A 12,524-nucleotide genomic window follows, 5' to 3' on the forward strand; every position below is an offset into this window, starting at 1 on the left:
GTGAAGTCCTCTCGCCAAGTGATGTCACTTTAACGCGCAACTATTTTTAAAGGTGAAACGCACCTCGGACCGCTGGCGCAAATCTATTCTTCAACCGATTCTGAGCTTGAAAAATTGCACCGTGGGCCATTCCCCCCCGCACCAGAATTTATATTGTGGGGCGTTTCCCCCCGTCGCCGAGGTTTTTGCACGCCATTAAAATTCCAGTGATGAATCTGGTCGACGTTGTTTCCAGCCTGCGGGAGGAGAGGGGGTGGGTGGGGGTGTGGGGGGGGGATTACTGCATCTGGAGTGAAGAATACACCCAAGTTTCTAGTTCCATTTCCACCGTTACTAGAGGAGGGAGGGGGGTGACGGACCCGAAACCTTCAAATATGTACAGTTGACTCTTGTTACCGGAGGGCTGAGCTAAGCTGCAATGTCCCTCTTTTTTTTTTTTTTTTTTTTTTTTGGAGGGGTCGGGGGGTGAAGCTACGAAATCCATCACATTCCTGATGGGCCTCCTCAATGCTCTCGGGCAGATTGAGATATGGTGGGACACACACTCACACAGCAGCTGTGTATATCAGCAGGAAGGGATTACAGAGGGGGGTTCAGTCATTGGCTCTGGGCCAGACTGAAGACTGGAAGGGGTTATGCGGGAGCCGAGTGTGGGGGAGACAGGAGGGGAGGGTGTCACCGCATACCTCTGTTCAATAATAACCTCCACACTGGCCCACACACATCGCGGTTGCAGTGACCCTGGACGTCAGTTGCTGTGCCGCAGGGGCCAGAGGTTTTGGCGCGCCTCGGTGGGTGTGCGCCGAGGCTCCAGGTCGCGTCGGTGGGGAGGAAATCCCTCTTTTGTTTCCAAGGAAGTCAATTGGACGTGTGTGCTTTAATAGAGGAAACCCGGAGACGGTTTCGAGGAGAGGGATGAATGCTCGCAAGCGGACTCGCCGCCGCGGCCTGTGCTCGGCCTGCGCTCGGCGGTCACATTGTTCGCGTTTGTGAAAGATTAGGACGGGTTAAATCAACACTTTCACACCTGTCACGTACACAATGCGACCCCGCTTGTCACTCACTCAGCTGGTGTTTTTTGTGTTCTAAGCCCCATGCGAGTCAGAGCCCACGCTGGGTTTTAATTACTGCAATTCACTGAAGCGAGAGCCCTGGGCGGATGGGTGGGTACCGCATTGGCTGCTAACGGCTAATGATTTAAATATGGACGCTTGTGTTAACCAGCCAACCCAGCCAACCCGCTTTTATGTGGTTTCATAGTGCTCTCCAGCTCCGCAGCCAAGCCCTCTGTCAACAAAAGTGGTTATCCTATCATTTTTGCAAAGCCTCACACTTGCTGATGTACCGAGTCTGAAAAGACTACAGATCAACTCCATCACAGAAGAAGGCCGGGAGGTTGTTTCACTTCAACATTTTTTTATTTTTTTTATTTTTTTAGACATTTAAATGAGCAAATGGTCCGAGTCAGATGACAAGCTGCTTGTGAGAGAACACAGTCACGCACGGCAACACATAATGCTCTCATTGACCCGGGCGCGATGAAGTAATCAGTGTCATATCAGTGCCTGAGTTTCTGTCTAGTGTCTCAGCCCCTCACAGGCCAGGGGAGCAAGATGGTGATACGCTACTATCAGTACCATAACACTGGTTTCACACTAAAAATCCCTCTTTGGGATTTCCCTTATTAGAACTTTCTTTAAAATAAAGAATGACTCAGGCTGTTCTTTGACTCGTGAGTTTCTTCATCCCTGACTGGCCAAACTATTCACAGGTAAGTCACACCCAGTTGTCTGGTCTCTCCCTCCTCCTCCTCCTCCTTCTCCACCACGTCCTCCACCACCTACCGGCAACACCTCCTCTCGCTCTTTCTTTTATAACACGCGCGCGCAATCACACACTAAGCACACGTTAACTTGTTGCCTTGACACACACATTTTGAACCATCAAAATAAATGCATCCCTATAGGAAAATGAGAAACAAACTTTCAACCTATACAAACAATATGGTAAAAGAAAAAAAAGAAAGAAAGAAAATGAAAAAAATATCCTGGCATTCAGCATAGTTTCATAAGTTAAGAGGATTGAAATCTGAAACAACTCAGAAATGAAAATGAGATCTACGCCAAAAAAAAGTGCATTTAGCTTTTCTGTGTGTTTTTCGTTTCCAGGTGTATCGCTTCCACCTTAATGACTTAATATGTCTGCGAGTTACAGGTGAGCTCTTCTCTGAGAATGTGGCTCATCAGGTTTTCACACTCACTCTCCCTGATCTGGTTTGACAGAGAAGAAGGGCCGTGTTGGAAATCACTAAGGAACATTCTGGCTGCTTTTCTTCCCCCCCGCCGCCAACAGGGACAAGAATTTCAGGATCCGTCCTTTAGGTTCCCGTGGAAGGGCTGAGCACTACTGTGCCAACGGCCTGGTTGACCGGTGCATCAGGCGACGCGGGGAAGGATGGCGGTGAATCTGAGTAAGAATGGCGCTGCGCTCATGGCCGCCTACAAGGAGGTGGTGGACATCAAGTCGGACACAAACTGGTGAGCTGGCTCTTTTTGATTGTGGAGCGGCGACGTCAAACCAGCGGTGTGCTGTATTTTAACATGTGTCCCGTCTCTTTAGGGCGTTGTTTACCTACGAAGGGAACAGTAATGATATCCGTCTGGCAGGAAAGGGAGGTAAAATCTGCTTCATTTATCCTTCGTCCATAGTTTAGTCACTCATAACTAAGGGCAATAAAATCACACCTCTACCGCTCACGCTGTTACTGTCATTGGGATCTGACCCTAATGCATACCTGTCACAAGCAGGGCAGGGTCTGTGTTGATACATTGGCTGCTGAATGGCTGTAATTATGTTGTTGCGGTATAATTATTACAATATTCTGAACGGGGCTTTTGGGAAAGGGGGTTGATTGTAGGATTTACTGTTTTGTGGGGTTTACAGGAGTTAATCAGCCAGCTAATGTCCCTTTTGGCAGAGCAGCGCATTGCCTGCGTGTTTGATACTGTGGTGTGCGTTCGCAGATGGCGGACTGGAGGAGCTGGTTGAGGAGTTGAACAGCGGGAAGGTGATGTACGCTTTCTGTCGCGTGCAGGACCCCAACTCTGGTCTCCCCAAATTTGTCCTCATCAACTGGGTGAGAGACCACAGCACACGTTAACACAACCGTGAAAAAAAGTGAGCAGTGCTCGTATGGCTTTAATTAACGTGTGTGTGTGTGTGTGTGTGTGTGTGTGTGTGCGTGTGTGTGCGTGTGTTCAGACGGGCGAAGGTGTGAGGGATGCGCGGAAAGGATTGTGTGCAAACCATGTGAGCAACATGGCCAGCTTCCTGAAGGTAAAATTACTTTCACTGACAATGCAATGCTTATGCCAGTTACGTTAGTTAGTTAGTTAGTTACTCATTACATACTTATTAGTTACTTGTTTTAGTTTATGTGCAGCTTCATTTTGCGTGTTCAAAAAATGAGATGAATTGCTTTCCTGTCACTTCCTGTGATGTTGATTTTTGATCATGATGTGTGCGGTTCTGACCGTTTTACTCCATAAAAGTAATCCGATTACTGATTACTCCTTTTAAAAAGTAATCTCATTACTGATTTAACTACTTCGGTTTATGAGTAATCAATTACTAATTACTTTAGTTTAAAAAAAGATAAAGTAACAGTTGAGAACATCTTGCTGTTTTGATTGACTGAATGACTTTGCATGCACGGCTACATCATCACTCTGCAACATCGTTGTTTTTGGTTGTTTTTCTAAATTTTCAGACATTTTGTGGATAATAAGACATTTTTAGCTTGCAAAATATTTCGGAAAAGTAATGGAATAGTTACTCGATAAAGTAATTATGATATGATTACCAGTTTTGCCACAGTAATCCCGTTACATTACTCCGTCACAAAAAAAGTAGTTCAATTACTGTAGTGGATTACCTAGTAATAGATTACTCGTCAACACTGGTTTCTGTGTGTCAAGGTGCTTTATTAGCTAAGTAGTAAGATTGTTTCGAACTTCCTCATGCTGTTTTAAAGACACACATGCATTCACACCGACACACCTGATCACAGGGAGCCCATGTGACGGTGAACGGCCGAGACGAGGAGGACGTGGACCCAGACACCATTTTGAAGAAAGTGGCCAAAGCCTCTGGAGCCAATTTCAATTTCCACCAACAAAATCAAGCATATAGAGATACACCATCAGGACCAGTGGTGAGCAGATATCTCAAACCGCAGAGACATTTTCATTGTTTTCGACATTTGCCCACTTGGCCTTACGCACAACCAACCAGGTAGGAAAAAGGAGACCAGATTTATAGACCAGACTGATTTATGCTGCGCTTTTCGTGGTGCCCACACTTACATCATCAGAGTTGACTGCAGAGAGTACACTTTCGCAAGAAAACGCCCGTGTGGTGAACCCAGGGCATGTGCAAGCTATTGATAGCAGACGGTGTTGTGAAACCTGTGTGTCTTTTTGTTCCTGCGTGTCAACATCCCTTGTCTCATGGGGCAGGGTTCCGTGTATCGCAAAGTCAGCGCCGTGGAGGAAATTCAACACACCAACAAGGACGACTTCTGGGGCCAAGCGCAGGTTTCACTTCCTGTTTGTTCCCAGTATTTCACATGTCTGGAGTTTAACTTAAAGGTCCCACGCATTGCAACATAATACAGTGGTTTCTGACTGTACGTGTCTCGAGCTCTCGAGAAAAGAGGCCTCCACTTTTTCCCGAGGTTCGTGCTGGAAATCAAGCCTTTTGTGATGGCAAAAAACGGCCAGTTGTTTGTTGCACCACGGTGAGACTCCGGTTCACAGTATAGAGATTTACGGTCAAATCACGGAACGTTGCTTCAGGGTAGCCCTGGGTGGGAAAAAGACCTGAAAGGTGGCATAATAAGGCAAATAGACTGATCACTAATAGTCAAGCGACTGTGGCTATCCAGAGGGATGAAGAGGTTCGCCGACGGGAGGAGGCCAAACGAGCCGAGCAGGACAGACAAACGCTGGAGAGGGAGAGGAGGGAGATGGACGAGAAGCAGGCCAGAGAGAGGGAGACGAGGGCGAAGGAGAAAGCTCGGCAAATCGAAGAGGAGAGGTGAATGTGACACACGACGGCGCAGCAATGACTTTTCAAAAAAAAAAAGAAAAAAAAAAAAGGCAGTGACGCTGATTGCCACCACTTTTTCTCAACTACTTTGCCTTTGTCTTACGGCGTTGAAGGTTTCAGCAGAAGCGGAAGGAGGAAGAGGAGAGGGAGCGAGAGCAGCAGAGGAGACAGGTAATCTCGAATATTCATCATTAAAATTCATCGATTTCTGATTTCTTCTTATTTCTTACACACATATAATGTTGTTCGAGAGGTTGAACTGGTAAACCAACAGTGCAAAAATAGTATAGTGTACAGACATTTTCACTTTCCGCTACTCAGTTGAAGAGACTGCACTGAAAATGGACTGACATGTAAGGACCAGCGGTGCGGTGCCCTGTGAACATCCAGTTGATTATAGTCAGCGACAGTGTTGTTGGGATTACTCCATGGCAGTAATCCAGCTACTGATTACTCCTTTAAAAAGTAATCTAATTCCTTTTTTAACTACTTTGTTTCATAAGTAATCAATTACTAATTACTTTAGTTAAAAAAGGATAAAGTAACACTTGAGAACGCCTTGTTTCCCGCACATAACGTACAACGAACCGCAATATTCTTTCATTGAGACGAGATGAACTCAAAACAATGTTTGTATTTCCAGCTACAAACGCAATCGCTGTCTTTTTTCTTTTGCCGCCGCCATGCTTGTTTCGGTGCGTCGTCGCATCAACAATCTGCGACATCGTTGTTTTCGGTTGTCTTCAAAATTTCAGACATTTTGGTGGATGATGAGAGATTTTTAGCTTGCAAAATATTTCAGAAAAGCAATGGAATCGTTACTTGATAGAGTAATTATGATGGAATTACCATTTTTGCCAGAGTAATCCAGTTACATTACTCTGTTACTAAAAAGTAGTTTAACTACAGTGGTGGATTACTTAGTAACAGATCACTCGCCAACACTGGTCAGCGATTATAGTCAGTACACAATACATAACACTGGGTCGCTGTCTCAGTATCAGCAGGAAGACACGGGCAAGAAGGCGGGAACCAACTCCCCAGCGTCCGTGCAGAAGGCCAACGTGAGTACGACTGACGGGCTGGGAGCGGACTCAAGTGTGCACCTGTGCAATATTTAATGCGATTCTTTCATCTCAGGATAATGAATCGATCATTGCGAGTGGGCGGAGTTTGGGTGTGCACACAATTTGGGTGACTTGGTTAGGTTTGCCATCTCTAGTCTCGTGGACACTGGGTCTATTGGGTAGACGTACCGCAAGTTGGACGGTTAGTTGGCATTGTTTTTTTTTTGTTGTTTTTTTTAAATACTTTTTAGAGTGAAGCAGTAAACCAATGCGTGTTTCTGAAACAGCTTAGGTAAGAAACAGAAAATAAAAGAGTTAAATTTGATCAGAACTGCTGATTTTGAATTGAGTTTCCTGAACTTTATGCTTGCCTTGCACATAAAGTTGATGTCTAAGTCTGATTATAGAAACTTATATACGCCAACTGGCCCCTCAACTATCCCTGACCTGGGATCTGTCTACGGATAAGAGCGAAAAGCATTCTGTGAACTTGACGTCCATCCACAGATTTGGTGCAATTTGAACCTGCGCTCATCCAGCTGGAGAGCAACGACTCCCTCTTGACCTGTTGAACCTCTCTCACCTTTTGTGTGTTGTGAAATCTCCGTCCACGTACAACGTTCCCAGGAGGCCAAGGCGCTGATTTCCCAGAGGGCCTTTAATCCCAGGGACGTGTTCAAGCAGCGGGAGCAGAGCTTCGAGGCCAGCGGCGACGGACGCTCGCCCGGGTCGTCGCGACCCGGTGAGGAGACACACAGTCGGCAGGAGTTCGCACTATTGGCAAGACACAAAGCCATGCAATGTTTTACTGTTCTGGCCCTTAGGGAAGCTGCAGAGTCCCTTTCTATCTCAGAAATCAACAGAGAGCGAGGTGCCGCTGCAGCAATGGAGGTCTCACGGTGCGGCCATTCCTGTGATCCCCATGTCTCCCACCTCACCTGTCTCACCTCAGCCATCTCCCTCACCCGCTTCACCCGTCTCCCTGACACCGCCGGCGGCATCCACTTCACCTGTCCAAGCTACAGGTAGCAATGTTTCTTTTTGCTTTTTTTTTAATGCATTCCAAACACAGAAAGAATCATTTATAAATACAATTATGATTTATTTTAATTGTTGAGTATAAACAGTATGGCTTTATGCATTACTTAATACTTTTCTAGATATATTCTAAGTGGATTAATTCAGACATTTTGCCTTAGGTCGAGTAGATGCTCTTATGTTTCTTCTTTAGTCTTCCATTAGACATCTTTGCGACTATAGTCACAGCAATTACTCCCACTGTCTTTATTTATAGAAGCATAACTGTTCTTGCACTCTCTTCCTTCTCATTCATTTTCCATTTTTGATTGCTACTCTTAATATCCTCAGATTGTCACTGTCTCTCTACATGAAGCGAATGCTATTTTTGTTTCTATGAAAGATATGCGGATCATGTGATGATTGAACATGCAGGCCTTGTTTCTGTTATGAATCCCCGCAGACGCTGCCTACACAGAAGAGGAGGAATGGTCGGACGAGTTTGATGATGATACTCTAGGTTTGAGCCTTTTCTTGAATTCAAATCTTGTATAGAGTGGCGTTACTTAATTGTTGTACCTTTACACGTGATGTATTTCATATAACAGAGGAAACTGCACCTCAGGAAGATGTAAATCCCAGCGCACACATGGCTGAGAGAGAGGAGAACCTGTATCAAAGCATAGACGAGTACAGCCTTAGTACAGTGAGTCCACCCGTCACTGAAAGTCACTGTGTGTTTTGTGTGCATTGCATCATCCTTTTGTTTATCTACTAAATACTTAGTAGTAACCCTTTTCCCTCTTAAAGTGTCACCTGTAAAAATGTGCCTATTTTCAAACATGAAACTTATCCTTTAGACTGAAGAGCACAACACTCAAGCAAATGGACAGAACATCTGTGCCAAAGCCATTTATGACTACCAGGCTGGTATGTATATAGCAAGCACTCGCGCGCGCACACACACACACACACACACACACACACACACACACACACACACACACACACACACACACACACAGTGTACACATCTCTTCTTACCCTCCCGTCTCTTCCACAGCGGATGACACTGAGATCACCTTTGACCCTCATGACATCATCACAGGGATAGAGATGGTAGATGAGGGATGGTGGAGAGGTTACGGACCCGATGGACGCTATGGGATGTTCCCAGCAAATTACGTTGAGCTTCTCTAACTTGGGTTTTCTGATCATGCTGTTTTAAGTTAACAAAATGTTTCAACATTGTTCTCATACACTGAAATCAGATATGTAGTATGATTAAAATTATTATTCTGTAAACAATGTCTTGTGCTTTTTTTTTTTTTTTTTATCCTTCTTAGCTGGATTAAACTGTGATACCACGGGTCTGAAAAAAAAAAGTTATTTGAAAGGACAACTTATATTGTGTCTCTGTCAGATGGATAAGAGTTTGACATCTCCAAAGTTAATGTTTTTTTGTTGTTGTTTTTTTTTTAAAGGTAACATAACTTGCAGAGTTTCCTTATCATATTTTCCCCTATTCTGTTTGATTCATGAATTATCGTTATTTCAGGAAATGTATCCGCAAAACCGCAGCGCAACAATTTACATCGTTACTACGTGCCGGCCATTGGGAATTGCTTTTACGTCATAACCCTGCGACCAACGGCCAAACGGCAAAGAAGGCGAGATGGCATGCTCCGTTCGGCGTTTTGAGCCGCGACAACCTGCTGGTCCACCGCAGTGGCTGCTTTGACCCACGGCATGGCGGCCGGAGGTGAGGACAAGCGGTTCATCCCGTCCACTGTGCTTGTAAAGTCATGAACCAATATGCTGTAGCGGTTTACGCTACCTCTTCCGGGTGTGACAACCAAGCTGCGCGTGTACGTAAAAAAAATCGCAGAAAATATGTAATTAGTTTCAGGATGAAACTATCTACCTTGGCTGTGATGATGAAAATCCTATTATTTATTTAGTTACTTGTTTATTTATTTATTTTACATTTGTTAATATCTGCAATCAGTAATAATGTTGCCGTTTGTCTGATATTCCTACCGTTCCCAATATTCTCGCCTATATTTAGCGTTCACTGGAGGGCATACAGCAGGACTCCAGTGCACCTAGTGTCTGGATATACTCTAAATAATCATAGGTGATAGGTAACACTGTAAATGGAGTCTACAATTCAAAATACCCAACATGTTTTGGACTATTGTAGACAATAATTAAATATGTCCACTTGCAAGTGGAGCCATTATTCACGTCAATACAAATGTTTTATTAGCAAATGATAACAAAACTGCTATTTATGTTTGAGACTTCATTTAGCTCCTTAAATTGCTACATAAACGGGACCTTTAACATGAAGTATTAACGACCAGTAATTTCTCAATGTACTACAGAACTCTAAGAACAACTTGTTTATCTACCACTAACATTTTTTTGTTCATCAGGCATTCCTGCAGATGATGAACAGGCCACAGGACTGGAGAAGATCATTATGAAGGGCATGAAAGAGAGAGGGAACAGTAAGATGAATAAGACTGACAAGAGGCGGGTTGGTTGGTGAAGCTGCGCAACCCTCTAGTACACTATTTAGGAAGTATGTTGTAAGTCTATTGTTGAGCTAAAGTCCAGTGTAGGCGTAGAACTGGCGCTTTGCGCAAAGGCTTTTTAAGTTCAATTTAGTTTTGTTGTCCCCGATGTGCTCTTCCTTCTTCTCTAGGATCCATACAACATGTTGAAGCCAAAAGAGTACGGCGGCGCCAAGTCGGACCCCCACCTCGTTCCCTCCATCACAAACAAGAGAATCGTAGCCCGTGTCTGGAGGTCACCTCTGAAATAAATTTGATGAGTGCTTAGGCGACAGAATTTATTTGAAGACCCATCAGTTTGATCCGACTGGATTAAGACTCTTTCATTTTTCCGTGCAGGTGAGGAAGACAACGCGGCCGTGGTTCTGTTCTGGCAGTGTTTCTGTGTCTAAATACAAAATGATAAACGGGCGCAATGAAGGTAACTTATTAAAAACTTTTACACCATCTTGGTTATGTCTGTTTTGTGGTCATGCGTTTTCAGATCATGTCTCGATTTGACTGTTACAGTGCTTGATCTGTTTGGTTACCTCATTAGTCATTGGTTTAAATGGTTACCGTTTTATAGAGGGATCACATGTTTGGTATACAACTTTTTTTTTTTTCTCCTTCACCAACATTTTCATTTCGCTGCAGTTTACATTCACCCATATACTGTTGCTCCTTTTATAGGACCAATAAAGCAACAATTTGCTGTGACTGGTACTTTTATTGGGCTGATTGGTTTTAGCTGGCTTCTATTACTTAAAAAAAAAAAAAAAAAAAAAAAAAAAAAAAAGGGAACTGAATGAAATGGATAAAGAGATTTTTTTTAAAAAAAATGTCTGGTATAGTATATAAATATGGTATGATATGGTAATATCCTCATGAGAGTTAGAATTAACTAGCAGAATGACTAACTAGCAAAGACATCTTACCCTGGCAACTACCAAAAGTAGAAGACACCTCACTAATTTACAAAATCCAGACAGTGTTATTTTACACTGTAGCTGTACAGGTGGAGCCAATAACGTTGCAATCTAATTTAGACTTGGCCTTTTCCCAGAATCTCAATAAAAAACAAAGTTCACTTAAATTTAGTACCAAACAGCTGTGAATGACATTTTGTCTGGGATACAGCATACTGTTATGTGGGGCTGCCAAAAATTGATTTTCGCAGTTAATGTTGATAACTACGTTGACAATGACAAAACCTAGCACCTGCTAACAGCAGAACTACCAGGGAATACCTCACCTCAGGTCCTCTCCAATCGGTTGCTGAAAATCAAAATAAATGATTATGCATAGTTAAAATTGATTTTTAAACATTAAAACAATATTATCTAAATTTAGAACAAAAAAAGAAATCTCACAAAACCGTTTTGACATACGTGACATTTACAAAAAAAATAGCGACGTGCGTAATGCGTCGTGACATCCAATCACACAGCCATAAAGCCTACACGTCATCAAACTGAGACCAGGACCGAGTGAACGACAGTACGGTGAAGAAGGAAAAATGGCTGCAAGGTTACTGCTCCGCTCAGCTTTCAGAGCCGCAAGAACATGCCGTGCTGCACCGGCCCCTGCTCTGACCCGCGGGATGGCGTCAGGAGGTGAGTATAATGCGATCCTTTAGCTTCAAAGCGAGAAATGTGGCAAAAATATGGGTTTGCGAAGGGCATGTAGGTCGCGGTGAGCTCAGCCGGAAGCCTCTCACATGCTAGCTGATCGGCATTAGCAGCGCTAGCGGGCTGCTGTGCTAGCTGAAAGAGGTCAAACGGGATTTTTAAAAATATATATATTGGAGCAGCGTTCTTTACATCTTTGGGTCGACCATGTAGAGTATATTGTTGACAGTTCAGAGACTATCAAGTGAACACACTCGGTTTCGCCTACTTAAATTCAACAGTCTATAGGTAACAGCCGCCTAGCTAATGCTTCACCTTCGACTTTAGGCTAGTTTATTGGAGTAGCTGTGAGATTAATGTTCCTGTCGTTACCAGCAAGTTGACACTGGGTCGCCTACAGAGAAGCAAGGGCTATATTTAACATAGTACGCTGTACATAAAATTAAAACTCTGCTTTAAGGTGTAACCGTGTCGGCATTCAGCGGAAGTATGGCATTGAAAGTCATCATCTCTGGTCGAAATAGTTATTAACAAGTAATCCAAGAGCTCTTGCGTTTCTTTTGGAATGAGTCAGATTCTTCTTGATAAATGTAACTCTTAACCCTAATACCCTAATGGTGGCGAAATAAGCTCAATAACAAAGTCAACATAACATACTACACATGGTCTAGCTTTCTAAACACACCTGCCAACGTTGTATTTTCTTATCATTTCTTCAGCGAAACCCTTCAGAGTCTCCACAACGTTATGACTTTTCTCTTGCCCCCATTGCCTTTGGCAGACATAACACGACATTGTCTGGTTGACAGGGATCCCCACTGACGAGGAGCAAGCCACCGGACTGGAGAAGATCATCATGAATGCCATGAAAGAGGGCAAGGTGAGCTCTTCCTGTCAGGTGTCTGAGTGAGTGTTTGCTCGGCACTTCTCTTTCAGAGCCACGTTCACAAAGCCTTCCAAAGAGAGGACGGTAGAAAACGAGTTGAAGGCGATGACTCCGTATCTTCTCAGTTTCAGCTCACGAGATGATAATGAACACCACCTGTGCACACTACTGGATCAATACATCCAACGGCTGTGGCTACAGTGGCCCAGATAAGCTGCAGGATGGATGTTGGGGAGAGTCTGTGTCGCGAGTGATC

The 12,524-nt window shown here is 43.9% G+C and overlaps 2 protein-coding genes across 5 annotated transcripts in view; both read left to right on the top strand.

Moving 5' to 3' along the window:
- The first annotated feature begins 2,255 nt into the window (after positions 1-2,255).
- On the top strand, positions 2,256-10,471 carry dbnla (drebrin-like a). Of its 4 annotated transcripts, none has more exons than XM_076029774.1 (17): positions 2,256-2,537; positions 2,620-2,675; positions 3,024-3,136; positions 3,262-3,336; positions 4,070-4,213; positions 4,518-4,595; positions 4,946-5,097; positions 5,223-5,280; positions 6,108-6,173; positions 6,804-6,918; positions 7,001-7,201; positions 7,657-7,713; positions 7,802-7,903; positions 8,061-8,123; positions 8,257-8,955; positions 9,632-9,780; positions 9,904-10,471. In XM_076029774.1, the coding sequence occupies exons 1-15, from the start codon at positions 2,455-2,457 to the stop codon at positions 8,391-8,393; spliced, it is 1,500 nt and encodes a 499-aa protein (XP_075885889.1). In that variant the 5' UTR covers positions 2,256-2,454; the 3' UTR covers positions 8,394-8,955; positions 9,632-9,780; positions 9,904-10,471. The 4 variants fall into 4 exon arrangements, with proteins under 4 accessions (XP_075885889.1, XP_075885886.1, XP_075885888.1 ...); XM_076029771.1 differs by having other exon boundaries at positions 7,802-7,899; positions 8,054-8,123; positions 8,257-9,061; XM_076029773.1 differs by having other exon boundaries at positions 7,802-7,899; positions 8,054-8,123; positions 9,632-9,787.
- A 744-nt stretch (positions 10,472-11,215) lies between these two features.
- Positions 11,216-12,524, top strand: part of cox5ba (cytochrome c oxidase subunit 5Ba) — a 3,194-nt gene continuing 1,885 nt past the window's right edge. The window contains exons 1-2 of the mRNA XM_076029775.1: positions 11,216-11,367; positions 12,192-12,262. Of these exons, the coding sequence (XP_075885890.1) occupies positions 11,271-11,367; positions 12,192-12,262 (168 nt within the window). The 5' untranslated portion in view covers positions 11,216-11,270. The remainder of the gene's footprint in view (positions 11,368-12,191; positions 12,263-12,524) is intronic.

This window comes from Nelusetta ayraudi, unplaced genomic scaffold (genome assembly GCF_046127955.1).
Source record: "Nelusetta ayraudi isolate G7.1 ecotype Tasmania unplaced genomic scaffold, CSIRO-AGI_Nayr_v1 ptg000026l, whole genome shotgun sequence".
Classification (NCBI taxonomy): Eukaryota; Metazoa; Chordata; class Actinopteri; order Tetraodontiformes; family Monacanthidae; genus Nelusetta; species Nelusetta ayraudi.

Bases quoted from the DNA above. Each gene is read 5' to 3' on its own strand.
- dbnla (XM_076029771.1), top strand. From the start codon at position 2,455: ATGGCGGTGAATCTGAGTAAGAATGGCGCTGCGCTCATGGCCGCCTAC. The intron at 2,538-2,619 runs GTGAGCTGGCTC...CCGTCTCTTTAG, and splicing joins ATCAAGTCGGACACAAACTG to GGCGTTGTTTACCTACGAAG. The intron at 4,596-4,945 runs GTTTCACTTCCT...GTGGCTATCCAG, and splicing joins ACTTCTGGGGCCAAGCGCAG to AGGGATGAAGAGGTTCGCCG.